Source organism: Etheostoma spectabile, chromosome 22 (assembly GCF_008692095.1).
Source record: "Etheostoma spectabile isolate EspeVRDwgs_2016 chromosome 22, UIUC_Espe_1.0, whole genome shotgun sequence".
NCBI classification, from domain to species: domain Eukaryota; kingdom Metazoa; phylum Chordata; class Actinopteri; order Perciformes; family Percidae; genus Etheostoma; species Etheostoma spectabile.
In genome coordinates this window covers 9,058,015-9,077,468 of record NC_045754.1, presented here as the reverse complement: position 1 = coordinate 9,077,468, position 19,454 = coordinate 9,058,015, and the positions used below count along the sequence as shown (strand labels likewise).

At 40.2% G+C, this 19,454-nt stretch overlaps 3 protein-coding genes across 11 annotated transcripts in view; 2 read left to right on the top strand and 1 right to left on the bottom strand.

Moving 5' to 3' along the window:
• Positions 1 to 7,993, top strand: part of smarcd3b (SWI/SNF related BAF chromatin remodeling complex subunit D3b) — a 35,107-nt gene extending 27,114 nt beyond the window's left edge. For 6 of the 9 annotated variants that reach the window (XM_032504278.1, XM_032504283.1, XM_032504280.1 and 3 more), the window contains 7 exons: positions 2,190 to 2,318; positions 2,583 to 2,744; positions 3,000 to 3,097; positions 3,828 to 3,963; positions 4,641 to 4,763; positions 6,538 to 6,639; positions 6,737 to 7,993. In XM_032504278.1, coding sequence (XP_032360169.1) covers positions 2,190 to 2,318; positions 2,583 to 2,744; positions 3,000 to 3,097; positions 3,828 to 3,963; positions 4,641 to 4,763; positions 6,538 to 6,639; positions 6,737 to 6,790 — 804 coding nt within the window. In that variant the 3' untranslated portion in view covers positions 6,791 to 7,993. The remainder of the gene's footprint in view (positions 1 to 2,189; positions 2,319 to 2,582; positions 2,745 to 2,999; positions 3,098 to 3,827; positions 3,964 to 4,640; positions 4,764 to 6,537; positions 6,640 to 6,736) is intronic. The other 3 variants (XM_032504282.1, XM_032504277.1, XM_032504276.1) reach the window with 1 other exon arrangement.
• Positions 7,994 to 11,774: 3,781 nt separating this feature from the next.
• Positions 11,775 to 17,029, bottom strand: chpf2 (chondroitin polymerizing factor 2). The gene is made up of 4 exons (XM_032504272.1): positions 15,725 to 17,029; positions 14,625 to 15,189; positions 14,304 to 14,486; positions 11,775 to 13,573 (listed from the first exon to the last, which is right to left on the bottom strand). Exons 1-4 carry the CDS (start codon positions 15,994 to 15,996, stop codon positions 12,299 to 12,301), a joined length of 2,295 nt encoding a protein of 764 aa, XP_032360163.1. The 5' UTR covers positions 15,997 to 17,029; the 3' UTR covers positions 11,775 to 12,298.
• A 1,172-nt stretch (positions 17,030 to 18,201) lies between these two features.
• The window catches only part of LOC116672430 (ATP-binding cassette sub-family F member 2), a 7,191-nt gene continuing 5,938 nt past the window's right edge, over positions 18,202 to 19,454 (top strand). The window contains exon 1 of the mRNA XM_032504273.1: positions 18,202 to 18,455. The gene's annotated coding sequence lies outside the window, so the exon portion shown is untranslated. The remainder of the gene's footprint in view (positions 18,456 to 19,454) is intronic.

Sequence of the window (19,454 nt, the reverse complement as noted above, 5' to 3'; positions counted from 1 at the left end):
GGGACCCCCTAATTATATATATTGTATAAAATTGTGTTATTTCAAATTGGTCCAACAGTGACTGAAAGACATCTTCTGCCTCCATTTATCTGTTTACTACAGTGTGTTGAATTCAAGTTAATGTGTATTTAAAGACATTTCAATTAGTGGAAAAAATTGCAGGGGGGGGGGGATATAAAAAAAAGTCTAATCAACCAAAACTTTCGCGACCCCCATGCAGTACCTCCGCGGACCCCCTAGGGGTCGCGGACCCCCTGTTGAAGACCCCTGCAGTACAGGATTAGAGAGCAACATATATCTGCATTAGCACAGATTTGAAATGAAACTATGAATATGAGGCTAATAATCAACCTAAAATATGTCTGTCTACTCAACCTTGTAGTCTTGAGAAGTGACTTATCATGTAGCGCAAATATTTGTGTTATTTTCTCTGTGGCTTAGTTAGTTTTATGTCTTCAACATTCACATGCAGACAGCTTGTTTGTCACTTTGCAGGCTTTCATTTTAAGATCACATCCATTGAAGAGTTTTTGTATGCGGCACAAATCAGTGAATCAGACTGTTGGGCCATGCAGTCTGGGTCGGTGAAAGCCTCTTTATTATGCAGAAGAGAGACGTTCACTGAAAATTGTTAGTCTGTAATGTCTGATTAAGTCTAGAGTTGCAATCACCTCAACAAACTTGGTCCTTTTTTTACACCTCATTAGATAAATACAAAGAAACAGACAGAAAACAAACATGCCCTCTCTCTTTTTTTTAATAATTAGTTGTTGTTATTTTATAACAGACAACATTGTAAGGTTTTTAAAAGTGCTTACTTATTGAAAACAATCATTAGCTGCCCTTAACTTTGTACCTTCACAAAATGTATTGATTTAAAAAAAAAAACATTTCAGAAGTTCCAAAGTGAAATTTATGACTTCTCAAGGTTTCTCCTTTTAAGAGGATATTTTGGCAAGGCACTCAGGTGCATGGCTTTGAATGAGTTTCCATCAAAAGATTTTTTTTCTGTACCTTGAGGTACAATCAGAACTTAATCTGTTCTAATTCAGCCATTGATTGGAGGAAAACATTCCTCTGTATTGCATACCAAGGTACTACAATCCACTGTACCGAAGATGGCGCTTCAAGTGCGTTCTTTTGTTTCTTAGCCGTTAAGATAAAATATAAAAAGCATTTCATCTGAAGATTGATACAGAGTAGATTCTAGTATATGTAAACACAAAGACTAAAACGCAGACTCTCATGAAAATAGTTGTATTTATTTTGTTTGTTTTTTATTTTGTTATTTCACTTCAAGTCTGCGCTGACAGTGTGGTTGAACATTCAGCTGCACAGCCACATGGTTAACATTTTGCTATCTTGGTTTCTTAGCACATTGTTTAGAAATGTAACCGCTCACCAAACCACAGACTCTGTGCTCTAGGACAAGATCAAGGCTGCTAGATATAGGTGCACTCAAATGACTTCTTTGTACATCTTCTTTGTGTTAACTGTGCCAAATCTCCTGCTTCAAACAGTCTGCAGCTTCCTTTAAAAACCTTAAAACGTGGTTTAAGTATTTTTTCTACAACATTTGATATTAAACAGTTAAAGTCAAATTAGCTATTGTGTAAAACTTCAACACTCAACAAGGCTAACATCAGTATGGGCAGTTTTGTTTACCATGTTCACCATCACAGTTTAGTGTGCTAGCATGCTAACATTTGCTACTTAGCACTAAACAGAAAGTACAGCTGAGGAAATGTAATTAGTTTTACAGGATTGTGTTTATAAAGTAAAGTATTAACAAATTAAAATGACAGCCTGTTAAAGATGGAAACAATTCAAATAACTAAGTGCAATGGAATAAATATTGTTTGGACAAAAAAAGTTATGTACAGTGTATGGCTGTATACATATCTATATACAGTTTATACAGGTTGCAGAATTTATATTTGACAATAATGGATAATGATCTGCACATGTTAAAGCACACTGTGTATTTTAAACTGTAAATTTATCATTTATAGTTTGTTGGTAAATAGATGTTTAAGCAGGAAGCTGACTGAGGAAAACAATTGGTTTTCAGGGCGTTTTTAAAGCAGGAATTAGTCAGCAATTCTGATTAACGAAGTGTAAAACCAAAAATGAAATGTAAAACAAAAGAAATTCAGTCTGAATAAACCACCTCAGTTTGGGGTGTGTAGTCAATGCGTGGTGCCTTGCTCTTTCAGTGGCACCGCACGCCCACCACTCAGGAGACGGACGGCTTCCAGGTGAAAAGGCCGGGAGACGTGAGTGTGCGCTGCACTCTGCTGCTAATGCTGGACTACCAGGTGAGGGCGCCACACAGTCTCACATCTCTGTGACTAATCCACGCCATGAAACCTGCTGTTGTAGTGACAACATGCAGGCCTCACATCACTGATAACCACCAGTCTACACAAAACATTACAGAGTGCATTAAAGACTCCATTTCCAAGCTTACATCCGTCTCCAAGCCAGGGAAATGTGATAAGGTTGTCAGACGTGATGATGTACAGGCTCCGAGGTGGGCGGTTGTATCAAAGTGTTGTAATGCGATTATATTGTCTCCGCAGCCTCCCCAGTTTAAGCTGGACCCTCGCCTGGCTCGCCTGCTTGGCATTCACACTCAGGCTCGCTCCTGCATCATCCAGGCCCTCTGGCAATACGTCAAGACCAACAAGCTGCAGGACTCCCATGACAAGGAGTACATCAACTGTGACAAGTATTTCCAACAGGTATAGGACTCTCTGTGCTTTAAGTCACACGGTGGTTGCATAAATATTAACATCAGTGTTGCTGAAAATATGATATTACTGGGACAACATGAGTAACATGAAATATATCTATCTTGCAATACTTACATCTGTAACTTTTAAATGATAAAAACTCCACTTTTTAACATTTTTTAGAAAAATCAATTTACCTATCCACAGTTATCAACACACACCAATGTGTATGAACACAGATGATATTTTCACCCTCCTCCATAGATCTTTGACTGCCCTCGGCTGAAGTTCTCTGAGATCCCTCAGCGCCTCACCAACCTCCTTTTACCCCCCGACCCCATCGTTATCAACCATGTCATCAGGTAGAGTCCTGTTTTACTGCATATACAAACGTCAACTAATGACAAAATGCCTCATTGAGATCAAAAATCTCTTTTTCGAGAGTGCCCTGTCCAAGATAGACCGTCAAAACAATGAGTTACTAACACAAGATGGATGACAAATATGAAGTATGAAGAAGTATGTTTAATGTTTTGAGTGTACATTTTTCACATATTCCTTTTTACTGAACCCTAAGTTGTCTCTTTTGGTAATTTTGCCATGATGCTGTTTTTCTCCCTGCACTTGTAGAAAAACGTGACATTTTAAAAATATATTATAATAAAATTGTTTTTCTCCAGTGTAAAAATGGGTCTTCAAGCTGTTTCTGAGTAGTTTTGGTATATTGTTTTTTCTTGTATTTTCAACTAACTTTATTACTAAAAATAAAATTATAAATTTAAAGTAATAAAATTAATAAACCACACCTGGTGGCCATTAGACATCATAAACAATATATGGTAGCCGACTGTACGGTCAAAACCAATTTCATGTTTTTTGTACGTTTGTAACAAAGGCGTACTATTACTGAGTTGTGTTATTATTCACTATACAAAAGAAAACAAAAAAGAAAAGACCATCTAATTAGGGAACATTGATTCAGTAATATTGCAGGCACCCTGACTTGCTTTTAAGGATTTGTTGAAAGGTCTCTCTCTCTCTAGGTTCTGTAATGATTTTCTTCTGCATAAATTACCGTTTGCTTTCTGTCAGTGTGGATCCCAACGACCAGAAGAAGACGGCCTGCTACGACATCGACGTGGAGGTGGAAGACCCCCTGAAGGGTCAGATGAGCAGCTTCCTCCTCTCCACCGCCAACCAGCAGGAGATCGCCTCACTCGACAACAAGGTGAGATCACCCGCATTTCAGAAAACATACTCTGGATAGATTTACCTTTGATGCTGTAAATCTCTCTAAATGGCCTTTTGGAAACAACCAATTTTACAGGAGATTTTGTTTTATGAAAGTAGTTTGCTTGCAATGGATTTCACGCCGTTCTGTTTCAAATGTTTGACCAAGATTTATGTTTAACAGACACAGTTTCATTTTTAAAACTGGCGTTTTTTAGCTGTGTTTGTGTGAGCAGGAAGGAAGAAAATACAAAATACATACACAAACATTAGCATGATGGCAGAGATGTACCTCTTTCTATGTAACATATTATTTTCCTCATTCACCTATACTTTTAAGAAGATTGCCATATTGCAGAACTGCCTGTATTGACGTGCATTATCGAATGCACTTCAACGCGGGCAGGGCAGGTTTGCAAACTCTACGTTCAGCAGTTTACTCACCTTTTCCTTCTGTTGCTTTTTTGATGTTTACATCTGTATGAACCCCAATATTTTCAGGAGGAACTGTGTATTTCCTATTCTTGAAAGGTTTAAAGATTTTAGTTCTGAGACCTCGTACAGAATTATTTTTACTAGATTCTGTCATATTTGGATATTTTTATCAAGATACATACATTATTCAGCTGTAGTTGTTAGTTCTTGAAGAATAGTATGTAACTGCTCCTCTTTCAGATCCATGAGACCATCGAGTCCATCAACCAGCTGAAGATCCAGAGGGACTTCATGCTCAGTTTCTCCAGAGATCCCAAGGGCTACATCCAGGACTGGCTTAAATCCCAGAGCCGAGACCTTAAGGTTTGATATTTATGTTGCTCTTTTTGTAATTTAAAGTTCCATTGAAACAACTTGCCGCCTTTATTTGGACATATGTTCAGAATATTGGGGTATATTATAAAATGCAACGGGTCTGACAGCTGTAGTAATTAGTCACTTTGAATACCATCGTTTTGTATACAAAATATGTTGTCAGTTTCTGAAAAATTATGCATTATGGATTAATTGTGAATTAACTGTAGATTAAACTACCCGAAAATAGTTATAATTATCTACATTTTCACCATCTACAATATAAAATTCTGCTCACACAGTTATGCATACATAATAAGATAAATTCCCACTGACAAACCATTCTGCTGCCTTTTACTTCTGTGCTTCTACTTAAATCTCTTATATGAAGCATTTCCGCATAAAAATGTCGAAAAATGACTATAATTATGTTATTTTTTTTGTTGAGTTGTGTACTTACATTATCCCAAATGTTTCACACAATGTTCATACTTAGATAAATCAGATTTTATTGAAGGACATTTGGTCGCCTGTCAATGGCGTCAACCGTCAATAAACTTTGACCAATCTAGCTAGTTTACTCGACTTTTGGCTTGCTTGCTAACGTGCTAACTTGCTTGCTAGTCTTAGGTTAAAAAAACATCACCTTCCTTTAGCATTCCATTGACTCCCAATCATTTTGGCGTCACTTTGACAGCGAATAACTTTACATCTGAAGCGTTTAAAAACTATTTATCCATTGTTTATTTCTAAAGAAACACGACAATTTACAAAAAGCTCCATTACCTTGTATCTCACGTTATGGCCCCTTAGTAGACATTTTTGTAAAAATAGGCTAACGATTGTGTAATAACCAAGCGACTTACGGTCGCATAGTAGAGAAATTACTGTATAGTCAGGAAAAGCTTGCAGGCAGTTTTTTCGACTCGCATTAGCTGTTTAAGTTTAATTACTCACGTTAACTAGCATTTTAATTAGCAATAATTGTTCTCCGTCTCTGCAAGATTCGGAATATCTCTTGGCACAGCTACCAGAAGACTTGCATCTTTTCAGACAGGTTGCTTACGTCACATCTACATCGTCAAACTCAGTTTGAGGCTGCGCAGTAATGCTCAGCCATTACCGGATAAGTGCTTCTAATTGACTTCACTGCTCTCCGTCGAAGTCTATCGCGTCACTGTGTCCATTTCTTATACTGTCTATGGATCTAGCTAGTAAATTGGCTAACGTTAGCTTGCTGTTTGCAAATTCTTTCATAAGCTAACATTACAAAGCAACCAACGCCAGATCCATGAAGTGTAGTAACAGCTAGCTGGCTAACTCTAGCTTGCTGGCTAACCAGTTAGCTACCAGCACATGTTCAGAATCTTAGTTAACTAATTATGTAGGAAACACTGCTTCTGTTTTATTAGTATGACATACCATGAATAAACATTACTTTACATAGGATGAACAGAACTGTAAAACCTTAGCTGGTCTGTAACTCTGTGAACATTGTTTCTGCCTGAGTCACATCTACATTTTTCACAGCAATTGTGGTTGGCAATAAATCCAACAACTCCCATGATCCCAAGCTACTTCACGCATAATCAAAAAGTTTGTCTTTTGTTATTTATTTGATAGAGAGACCTTAATACATCCATGGGAGAGACCCCTAGCAGCAGTAATTTTTTCCTGTTGTAAAAGATCTGAATACTTGTTAACATACTTCTTGTCACATATAATACTAACGCTAGTTATTAATAAGTCCTATCATTAATGATGTCCTTCTCATTGGCTGTAGTTAATGACAGACGTGGTGGGGAACCCTGAAGAGGAGAGGAGGGCAGCGTTTTACCACGAGCCTTGGTCCCAGGAGGCGGTCAGCCGCTATTTCTACTGCAAGGTGGGGAATTATCTTTTACACTCACTTCAAAAAACTCCTTAGCTCTGCCTCTAGAAGCTTATATGACATATTTCTTCTTCTCTTCTTTTCTTGACAGATCCAGCAGAGGAGACAGGAGTTGGAACAGGCCTTAGCTGTCCGCAACACCTAAACCACCAAGGCCCTCCTGAATCTCTGCATCTGATTTCAGAGCTGCGTGTGCTTGGATGTGGGTAAGGCCATCGCTGTAGTCTGGTGAAACCTCATACCTCTAAAAATTCAAGTTACTAAATTTTTTTAAAAAAAAAACCTTTTGTCTTAGTGATAAAAGAAAATGCAAATTCAGAAGTTTTTCCAAAATGTTGAAGTTAAAGGGAAATTAGAGGTTTTCTCACAACAGCAGCGATGTGCACGTATGGAAGCCCAGATCTCGATGCAGATATGCGTCCACTCCACTCCACCATATTTGTTCCGTTTTGCGCAGGACTGTGAGGACATCGTCATTAACAGCATGTGTTCAGCTGCACCCTCAGAAGTCAAGCCCCTCGGAGCACAATCATCCTCAGACTCACTGCCTAATAAAAAAACAACCTCCTCTTTGTCACTAGTCTCTGCTTTTGCAAACACATCACTAACTCTGACGCGGCTGCTCACACATCGCTGCGTTTTTTGGATTCTCGAGAAAAGCGTTTGCTGTTGTGTCCGACAGAAAGGTACAGGATGTTACTCATCGTCACGGTCAATTCTCACATTGTCTTTATACTTTATGTTTTCCAACTCTTTCTGGAATGGCTTTATTGTTTTGAAGTGTGACTGTGTAGGTTGTTTTTTATTTGTTCTCATTAGGAAAGTATTTTTGAAAGGTTGATTAACTACACCAGCAAAGTCGAGATTACGGTGTTTGCAGGGAATCAATTCTATCTAGGAACCTGAGGTGTGGATTCCATTCGTTGTCAGGTTGGAGCGAGTCAATTAGAAAACCTCCAATGTGTCTCATTTTTGTTTGCCAGTAAACTGTTTGATTTTTGCAGTAATTCCAACAACAGTATTAGGTAAGTTAACTTAAGTATTAGCTTATTAGTTTTAATGAAGGAGAAACAACATTTGATCAACAAAATTGTACCTTTTTCTTTACTTAATCAGCAAAATGACAAATATGCCTAAACATTTTGGGACTTGATCTGTTTTGTCAGAAGTCGCTCACTGCCTCGTCCTTGTGTAGTATTTTGCCAGTTAATGTCTGGAAGGTGTTACCAAAGGTTGCAACAAGAAGATGAGAAACACGATCACTGAAATAGAAGTGGGCAAAAGTCTTCACCTGGGTTTTGCAAAATTGCAAAAGGAAATGCAAAATGTTTCCTTGTACGGTGTTCGTTAAAAAATCTGAACAATCTGAGTAGTTTGAGATAGGATTTACTCTCAAACGTTTGCCTTTTGTAGCCAATTACGCCCCAAGTTGTTGTAATCAAACTCTAAAACTGTTATTGTAATGAACACTTATGCCCAGGTCTGGAGGAGGATTTTGTCCATTTCTACACTTTTTATGTTACATGAAGAAGAAGAAACTTTTTTTTTTTTCTAGAGATGTGAATATGTTTTCCAGGGCCAGAGGGCCAACTGTACAGTATACGACAAACTATTTGTGTGTTTGTTTTCCGGGGATTTGGGGAGGGGGGCTGAGTAACATGGTGCATTATGGGAGCTCCATGAGTTTTGAATTAGTAGGGCAGGAATGTTAGTGTTCCTCTGTGTACTATCTTGGGTTGGGGTGATTTATTTTAGGTCTAGCCCATAACTATCGTGGTAGCTAGAAGCTGCAACAAAGAAAGACCTCCCTCGCTTTCAATCTCAGTAGCTGTAACACATGATATAATCTGTACAGAGCTCCTTTTACACTTTTTTTAATGACACTCGACTTGTATGTATATGTTGTAATGTGAGATGGAAGATTTTTTTTTCTCTCATAGCAGTCTGAGCTTTAACCTTTTCTGGGTTTCTTTGCACTGTGCTGTCTTTCTTTTGTCGGGACCCTCTTCATTAGCCCAGCATACACAAAAAGAGATTGGATGCTTTCCCAATGACCCATGCATGCTCCATGGACATTAATACTCCATCTGTTGAGATAGTATGTGTAAATATAAAAGCTGGCATAGCAGTCTGTGTGACGAGCAAAAGACTTTTGTTGAAATGCCTTCTGGAAACCTTTTTGCCAAAAATGATATGCTCTACCAGCAACTAACTGTAGGTGTGATTTTCATAATATGTGTTTTTGTTGCTAAGACTAAGTTATATCAACTGCACTCATTAGAGGAGATACAGTAGTCATTGGTAGTATTTTAGTCCTGTGTCTGACCCGGAGTGATTTGTCTGTGTATGGCCAGGGCATTCACATTGTTGTCATACAGTCACTTATTCACTTGCACCCTCTTGTGGAGGAAACTAGAAGCTGCAACTCCTGGGTAACCTCAGCTTTGAGCACCACAGTATCAGAATATATGAAAATGTTAACACAACTATTGTGTCTCCTGTTACTAAAACCCTGACATACTGTTGACATGTTTGTCCCACTCCCTGCATGTGTTTGTGAAGAGTGGGTACTGCTCTTTCCCTCTGTTTACACTGTTGTCCGAGCGTCACCAACAGGGAGATACTAGTATACACAACACTGTATATCTGTATAGAGCAAACTTGTTTGGTGATTACATTCAACTAAAAAAAGAAGAAGAAAAAAGGGAAAACAGTTGTGACATTGCGAGACAGTCTGGATGTAAATAAAGAAGCGCTTGCCAAAGTTTGTAAATGCCATGATATCTTAAGTGTCTTTTTTTCACCTTTATGACCACAACACGTCAATGTGGAGAGACTTTTTGTGCATATAAGAGAAACTTTACTTACCTCTAAAGGTAAATGATATAAGATTGTTTTAGGTGCTTTGCTGCAACGATTTACATATAAAAACATTACGTCTAAATGTGTGACAGGGTGGTAATATGCTTTAAAAATAATTTTTTTAATTAATGTCGGGATGCTTATTTTGATATTTTATTAAAAGAAAACAAGTTTCATACTTTATTCCTAAAGCTACAAACTGGAGAACTGATCCTTTAATTTGTGATGTTTTGTGATTCGCTGCCATTGCTCCATATGAAGACAAACTAAATAAAAAGAAGGCTGGTTTATACAGCATTTGGTAGAAATAATATCTAAGAATCAGTGATAGCACTTTAACACTGCACATTCACAAGTAAATCCTCATATTTGAAACGTGCGATTAATCGTGATTAATCACAGCCCATGACTAATTAACTTGATCACATTTTTTTAATCGATTAACAGCACTAGTACATGTCCAGCAAATGTCATTGGGATTAAGTAAGATATTAGGCAGCTGAAGTGCCTCTTGTTTCCACATCTAAAGGTTACAAAAGTTAATTTTTGCAAAGTGAACTGGGTTGAAGTTTTAATCAATCAAGTCATGAGACAGAACTAAAAAAAGGGGGCAACATTTTTCAGGATATATTTAGCTATTTCATTTTTTTTTATACGTAATATGACTTCATGTAAAACGCTGTATTTTCTGCTGCAGAGATCATAAATTTATATTTGATTAGTAATCCACAAAAGGAACGTGTATTACAGGTGTGTTTCTCTTCATCCACTTTTACTCGGCCTTGTCAGCAGCAGCTTTAAAGCGGAGGATTGTTTCGATAACTGTTGTGGTGGCGTTTTGGAGTCTTAATGCACTTTTGTTCAATTTAAAAAGAACAAAGTGTTTGCCTAAACTGTTCCCTACTAAAGAGCTGGAGTATATATGCACATTATTTAATTTTGAACAATGTTAACTTTATACAGTATACCTATCATATAATATGTAAGTTGAGGCACAATGAATAATTATTAGTTTTGTAAGTTTCTATAGGTAAAAGGTTAAATCTATCAATCTTTTCAACTTCCAGTGTACAGCAGATATAGTTCTTGCTGTGTGCTAATTCACAGTATCAGCTGATTTGATAGGAGGACGTAGACTGGTATTCCAGCTCTGCAGACAGCTGTGCTTTTACCCCTGCCATTAAAACACACATATCCCCGGCCAGCCTAACCTACCTATTATGGTAAATGATAAAACTGCTTTTAAAAAAACTATGTGACTTTAATAAAGTTATTATACTCAAACACACAAAGGCCAAAATGACTCAAATGCAGCCTTTGATATCCATATCTTACCACAGCAGCACTGCTTAAATGACATCAAATGAAGGTGTTTTTTTCCATATTGCAAATGGATGCCATTAGTGTTGGGATCTTATAAGGCAGTATCCACTCATGCAAATAGTTGTGCTGCCCCGCTAAATTACCCCAAATACTTTCATACTCTGCATCAGTATATTGTACATTTTAGTGAGTTCAATTTCCTGCACGAGCTAGGCGTTTCTCAGAAGGTGGCAGACAGGCATTTTATTGTTCACTGAACTCCCCACAAGGAAGCAGGTGGAGGCCCTTTCCACAGCGTATTGCAGCGTTGGTGTAATGTCGACTGTAGACCACTTCAGAAAGAGCCTCTTTGACTCTGCTGCTCCGCTATTCTCCCGACAACCCTCACATGGAGCAGTTTGGTGGGTGGGGGAGGTTAAGGGGCCTCACTGCGGCCTTTAGGGAAGAGGAGGAGGGAGAGGAGGCTGTGTGAAGTAAGCCATTCAGCTAGTTCAACCATTTAGCTGTGAAGGTTACCCACCCACACCACGGGCAGACCTTGGCTATGTACGACCCCCCCCTCTGAGCACTGGGTTCACTTCTCTCCCTAAAGACATCTGTGTACAGAATAATCGCCCAAACCCAGGGAGGCCCGGGCTGGGGTGGAGATTTACTGACTTAATATGGAGAGACAAGGCAGGGCAGGCTGCTTTGGAACAAACTGTTCACTGCCTCCAGTAAAACTTTTAGTAAAACCAGGATGACTACGTTACATTGCTCTGAATAGGAGCACGCCATCACTACTTGCCATATTGCCTTTTCTTCAGCTCTGCCAAGGAGATAACAGATACCTCAAGGAGGAGCTGTTCAAGCATGCTGCATTCCAGATCCTATAAACAGTTGTCTCTGTCTAATGAGACCGAAACACACGTTTACATTCAGAGCAGTATGAAGAAACAACTCCCAACAGAAATACCACTCTTTAATACCTCTAAAAAAAGAAAAGAAAAGGCAGCCAACGGCTTCGGCTTGTTGTCCAGTATCATTTTAAACATCTTCACTAAGGAAGACTTATGGCTCAAGTTTTTTTCTTTATCCATTTATTTCAAGACACAGCCTTCTTTTATTTTAATTTTAAAATTGGAGTATAAATATCGTCGTTTGGCTCCTGAAAGAATAAGTCAGCGGCAGCGATAAAAACAGTAGTCCACAATCTGACACCTCCATGACTCATAATTTGTCTAGACATGACAGAGTCACAGTTACAGACTCCTAAGTCATTAGTACTCCGAACTACTGAGCAAAGAGATTTTCAGCTGGAAGAACGTATGCATCAGAACACATTTGCTCTGTCAAAGTGTCCACGAGCAAGCTGATGCTGTTCTTAAGTTGATCCTGACCTCTTTCTGCCAAATACATGGACAAGAATTTCAGTGTATGGATCACTAAAGTATTATATTAAAGTTCACATTATTCTACGAACAGGCCACTAGGTGCTGTTGGCCTGCTCTTGCTCAAAAAGAGCCATAGCTAGATGTGAGCGTGACCCCAGACCCTCCAGGTTGCTGAGGACACAGCGGTGGTAGATATCCTCACTGAATCGGGGGTTGCACGCTCGCCGAACGTATTTCTGGATTAGCGCCGGCTCTACAGCTCTGAACACATGTAGACCCGAGTAACGGACAAATATGTCGTACACGTCCATGCTTTCCAGCAGCTCCTCGTTGTCCAAGATGTCAGCAGCCATCTTGGTCCGTGCAGTCATGTAGTCCGCATTGTAAAAGCAAGCCTCGTCGAAGACGTGGCGGTCAAAGTGGCCGTCTCGCAGCGACTCAGAAACAGAAGAGGAGGAGGCAGCGGAGGGCTGCTGGTCGCGGTACATGACAGCAGGACTGTACTCTTGGAAGTGGATGGGGAAGAACACCTGCCAGTTGCTGATGGCGTTCATTCTGCAGCGATTCAGGAAGTCAGCATTGACCTCTGTCCACACGCCGGCCAGGAAAAACAGAGTGTCCACTGGGTGCTTCTTAGAGATGATGTCCATCAGCTTGACCTGCGAGGGCACCTCCGTCTTCACGCTGATCCAGGGGATCTTCACGTCTCCGTAGCGCTTCTCCACCTCCCCAATCATGGCCTTAATGCCAGCAAACACATCAGTCTGGCTGACTCGCTGTGCATCAAAGGGATCATAGATGAACAGGAACGTCAGTAAAACATTGTCATGGGTGTCCAGCGTGTTCATCACATACATGTCGAGGAAGTTACCAACATAGTCCTGGTCCTGGGCAGTGACAGGTAGGATGACCTGCACCCGTGTTGCCTCTGTCACATAGGGCATGGGGATAATCTCAACTGCACTAAGAGGTCGCAATAAGTTAACCCGTTTGGCAATGACTTGACTGTGGCCTTTCTGGGTGTACACCTCCAGCGCAAGGTCCAGCATGTACTCCATACCACGTGTGGGATCAAAGCGCCTGTAACCGTTAAGTAGACGCCTCTTGCGAAAGCGTAGCTGGGGCTGGTAGCGTTCATTCAGACGCCCCACTGCAATCTCCAGAACTGCGTTTACATCCGCACGGTCAGCCCCTCTCATCTCACACTTGGGGGAGCTGTCAATGCACGAGTAAATATGCTCTTCGGTGAAGTACTCCCAGTTTATAACCTCAAAACGGGATCTTGGTTTGAAGGGAGGGTTGATTCCGATAGGCCACGTGACTCCAGCCTTACCCTCTGGTGTCAGGTCACTCAGGTTGTTGATCTGCACCTGATGAGTACACACAAAATTATGTCAAATGTAAAATCAAAGCTGAAAAGGAACACACTATCTAGTGTGTAAACATTTGCCCTCATGACTTATGTAATCGCTCGGTGGTGTAAAGTATATTTAAAGTTCAGTCAACACAGAGCTAATGAACTATCATCAGCAGCTACTTTAATTACATATTAATGCTTTGTGGGCAGATTGTATACACAAAGATTATGATAATGGAATGTAACACTTCATGCCCAAAGCAAAACACCCATTACCTTGTCTTGACGTTTTACATTATTGTATTAGTCAGGAATTTCTGCCTTGGCTCTAGGGCTGGGCAATATATCGGTAGTATATCGATATCGATATATTAGGTTAGATATCGTAATATCCTGATATGACACAAGTGGTGTCTTTTCCTGGTTTTAAAAGCTGCATTACAGTAGAGTGATGTAAATTTCTGAACTTACCAGACTGATTATTTGCCTGCATTTATTTACCCAAGTAGTTATATCAACATAATTGAGGATTATTTTTCAAAAAATTTCATTGTGTACATATTTTGTGAAAGCACCAATTGTAAACCTTTCAATATTGCCACAATATCGATATCAAGGTATTTGGTCAAAAATACGGGGATATTTGATTTTCTCCATATTGCCCATACCCCTGATGCTGTCCCATCAGATAAAAATGTCTAGTTGTTTCAAGTTGATAGAAAGCGGTGTTAGGTATTACAAACCTGCAGCTGTTGTATCTGTAGGTAAGTCCATTCCAGCTCTATCTGGCTGAAGCGTTTATGCAGGCGGTACATGAGATTTGGTTCTGATATAGGATGGACTGTGAAGGCATTTTTAAACAGTATGCTATCTTCACGCTCTGGATCTGCGTTTTTCCCAAGCTCAAAGTAACGATAGGTCATCTCCTGTGAGCCACACAAACATTGACAAAGACAGGAAATGTTAGTTTTGATAATCTGCCAATAATGTGTACAAAAATGATAAAACTACTCTTTTCTTTTATCATTATCATGCAGATTTCTATTTGTGTTTTTTTTTTTTACCTGGTGCACCTCCACACAACTGAGTCCCAGGTAGTCAATAATGCAGCGGCCCAGCCACTCATCAGGCCTCACACTGAGGATGTCATTACGGCAGGTGTCGAGGTGGGGCTGCAGACGGGCCAGCAGACTGCGTGACAGCAGGTAGCCATAGCCCCCGTGGCAGTAGCGTGCCTTCTCTTCTCCACCAATAAACTCCTCCGCCCTGCCCATATAGAGGTCCTGACCTGCACTGAGGTGGCCCACCAGCTCTGACAGACGATCTGCTTGCATGTAAGTGTCATCTTGGGCTAAGAGGAACCAGTCATAGTCAGAGCCGTAGTGCTGATGGAGGTGACGAACTGTCTCATACATTAGCCACACTGGACGATCGTCGCCATGAGCAACTACGGTCATGCCGTGAGGCACCTTAGGGCTGCGCAGGCCTGTGAAGAAAAAGGTGCGATGGAAGCGATGGGCAACAGTGCGGTTCACCGCCACAGCCAACGTGTTGAGGGTGGCCCGGGAAGTCAGTACACCCACCAGCAGACGTTCTCTGATGCCCAGTTCAGTGTGAATGTAACGAGTTCTGGAGAGGTGAAGTAAAGAAAATGGAAAGAACAAATAAATAGTGGACATCAAAACAGAATAAAGGTGATAATTTATCATCACAGTCAACTTGCTTCCATCACAAGAAATATAGATTTCAACAGACCCACACTCATTAGCAAAACAGTTCTAAAACTAAATGAAATAAGATAAGATTTCCAGTCAAAGAGAGGATTAGTTCTTATCGATCTCTGGATCAAAATGTCTGGTCTCCACATGTGAGCTGCTTTGTGTCTGTACAAAGAGATTTGACTGTAATCTCTAATCTATAGGCCATCTATACTGTATGTCCCACTGAGTGCACTTAGATTATTGCAAGGGAGATTCACATGTAAGCTTATTAAATAGGAAATTAACTAATGTAAATCCTCTTGATTCAAATTCTTCAAACAAACCCGGTGGAATATCTAAAGTAACGTGATGTTGTGCTTTTATAACACATTTGTCACTAATGTGTTGACATTTACTCGCAGAAAAACCCTTCAACGTGACAAAGACGTGACTTCCACACTCACCTGAGGACTTTCTTCAGTGGCTTGTTTGGGTCCTTGTGATAGGGCACGATACGTGGCTGGACGTCTTCATCTGCAGCTTCATCCCTTGAGTCTCTCTGGGCATCTGCTTCACCCATGAAAAGTCTCCCATTGCCCAGTTCATCCCCACAGGACTCACCGGTATCCCCTTGTGTCCAAGACACCATCAAAAGGCTCAGACTACATCCCAGAGACAGCCCGAGGATGAGGGGTAAAGCAGGCCTGAACACGGCCAAAAACGAGGAAAGACGCATATCTGGCAGTTATGAGCTACACCCGATGATAAGGCTGTTTGGCTGTTTTTGAAAGACAAAAAAAAACAAAAAACAACAAAAAAAACGTTAACTACCTACAGACCATGTGTCAACTCTCCGGCCCTGACTTAACACCTTCTGGCCAGAAAGGCACCTTTTTTTGTCACAGACATAAAATTGCCTGAAATGTCACATAGAGTCTCTTTCCTAAAGTTCCTGTCAAGCAAAGATTATATTTGACCGTTACGTTAACGTCACCCCATAGTTAAAGATGCACACATTGCAAAACTGTAGGTATGAACTAGTAGTCCTTTTAGTAACGTTACGAACAAAAATAATTTACAAATGGCTTAACACCATTAGCGTTTATTGCGGCGTAACAGCTTTGTAACTAACCGGATCTGATTATGTCGGTCACTGTCATATAAACTATGTAACTGTCTAGCATTACCCGTAGCTACATCTAAAGTCAGCTTGCTAACTACTGTAGCAAGACGCTGTCACCTACTGATGGTACTCAAATTAACGTTTTCCATTCATACAAAAATCGAAGCAAGAGGATTCAAACGTTTTGATTGCTGTATCTGAAATTATAACCTCAACAGTAACGTTATGTGTCGAAGAAACAAACACCAAAGAGCAAGCTATAGCAAGCTAGCATCGTTGTTTTCAGTGCAGATATATCGCTCCGCGATCTAGCTTCACGAACACTGACATGAAGGCGAATAGATCCCATTTGTTTCACCGTTGAAACAAGAGAAAATCATTGAGAAAATCCGTGAAGCATAGCCTGTGTCCTCCATTTTCTTCCGTTTCTTGACTTCCTCAAAAAACTGAGTGCCACACACACACACACACACCCCCACACAGTGGAATAGCGTCTCTCTCACGTCTGGTTTGCCCTCATCATCACTGACTGTCTGCAGCATCACCTCTGAGGGAAGGGACCTGGGTTTTTTCTTCTTCTTTGGTGAAAGTTGCGGGCTACAAACCAACATTTAACGTGCATGCCGCAACCTACTGTAACCGGAGGCCGGACATGACCCGCCCTAAGCTTCCTCTGATTGGCTGGCACCTAGCACTCTGGTTAGATTTAGGCCAATCCCACCCCTCTTTAGGCAGGAGGGCTGGGATTAGTTTGGGGAAGAGATGGTGTCATTATGGTCACTACTTAGTTTGAAATATTATATTTTTTATTGTTATTATAAAATACCCAAAAATCATACACTGTCATGGTATGACAATACACTTTTCCATACAAATACAAGACACTTACAACAATAAAACAGATCACATACAAAACAAAACAAAGAGGAAAAGTGTTCAGGATTTCCAGACTATGTAGAGGAGACACAGAAGCCGATCCTTTTTGGGTTATTTTTAATTATATGAAGTGATTTAAAGAGCAAAATCTATTTGTAATTTAAATACCTAGAAAAACAAAAAGGTTCACTAAATATTTCAAAGCGTTATTATCAACAGTATCCTAATACAAAAGAAAGTCTTTTACGCTAAGAGAGTAAGGTGGATCAAAAAGGTGACTATGTAAGTCACTGATAAATCTTGAGTTTTCTCACATTCACAAACATTTTTGTTTGTTTGTTATGTCTGCACAAAGGGTCCAACTTTATTCTTAATCATCACATACACACAGTACAATGTAGTGAAATTATATTACTGCATTACCCATCCTAGGTATTAGGAGCAGTGGACAGCTATACATATATACAGCGTCCAGGGAGCAACTTGGAGTTCAGTGCCTTGCTCAGGGACACTTTGACACCATGACGTGATAAAAAAAAATCACATGTTAAAATAGCGCCAGAACTATCAAATGAATATTATAGTATTATGGATGCCACAGTTAAACCATCTAGAGGAAAAACAAGGATTTGTTTTTAATGTCTGCATTGTTCCAAGGCAAGAAGTTATGAATGAAACAGTTTTCAAGCAAGAAGACGGTTAGGTTAATTTTCTAGTTTTAGATGGAACATAACATCATTCAGCTTTCATTTCATTTCATTCTTTCTCTTTCTACAATTGTACATCCTTTTAGCAATCTTTTGCATTATGTAGAGAGTAGCATAGAGTCCTAAACCTGTTTTTGTATTAAGGTAATAACTGACCCCAGGAACCACAACAAGCAGTTATCATATTAAAAAGAACATGTACACGTAGTAACTTCACCAGTGTGATTCAGAGTGTCATCTGAGCACGTTCACATGCCACTGACGCCGTAATGAAGACCGATTGCCCTTTTGCCGCCTTCGGCCTTTCCCTCATTGAAATGACTGGATTTTGCTGCAGTCCCGCGAGAAGGGGAGGGTACATCCGTTCTCACCGCCCCTTTTGACCATATATGGTCTGTCTGGCTGTTTGACGTGCGCGGCTACATCCACCCGGCGAAAAGTGAACACGAGACATCAGTGTGCTCCGGAGACCAGTAATACATTATATAGGTAAGAGACGTGTTTACGGCATCTGACAACTACGACTTAAATGGTTAACATACAAATGTTCCTGTCAAAATTAGGAATAGGCTAGAAAAACCAACACTTACCGCCGAATTAGCCACTTTCAGAGCTTGTCGTAGCTAGTTGGGCCTTGCGTCAAGTTAGCGGCTTACAGGCCTGTCAGCTGTAACGTTAGTTGGTTAGCTACCGTTGTTAGCTTAGCTAGATAGATGGCTAATAACGCAGTCAGAGGCTAGTTTATGAAAGTGTATATTATCTTTCTCCTATATATGGCATTCTGTTTTAATCGGTTAACAACACTGTTTGGGTACTCTCATCGACTAGCTAATTAATTGGGACGGGACAAATGTATCCTTTAATGTTAGCGGCATCAGCTAGCTACCGTTAGCTTCTAACAGCCGTCAGGCTTTATAATGTGAAGAGCCCAACGTGCAAGCCGGTGGGACTGGAAGGAAGCAAAATGCGGTCGTGCTTAGTGTTGTAACCGCTCTTAGGTTGTACCGTTAACCATGTAAAGTTAAGGCCTCTAATTCCGTTACTTCTGCCTTAAAGTTAGCTGTAAGTCATGGTAGTGGTTCCTAAAATGTTCATATCAAAAACTCCTAAAAACAGACACAAATAAGAACACGAACCTACTATATTGTCCCAGCGTCCCTGATTCTACCTTTTTTGCTGGCGACCCCCTGAAACCCAGTCAAGAACTTGGACCCCACTGAGTTATGGAAGCCCATTTCCGGCAATGTGTTAGGGGAAAAATTATCCTACAAGTTATGAGATTTTCTCAAAATAAGGACTTAATATTTCAAAATAATGACTTGGTGTCTCAAAACGAGAAACATTTTAAAATATTCAATATCTCATTATGTGGATCAATCAGCAACTTCACGGCCCGAAAAGGAAGTGGTTAAGGCACTTCATCGAATTTCAGCACGGGGCGACTCCATTGGCTCCAAAATTAATTCTGCTTGTATAGAGTGGCGAAAT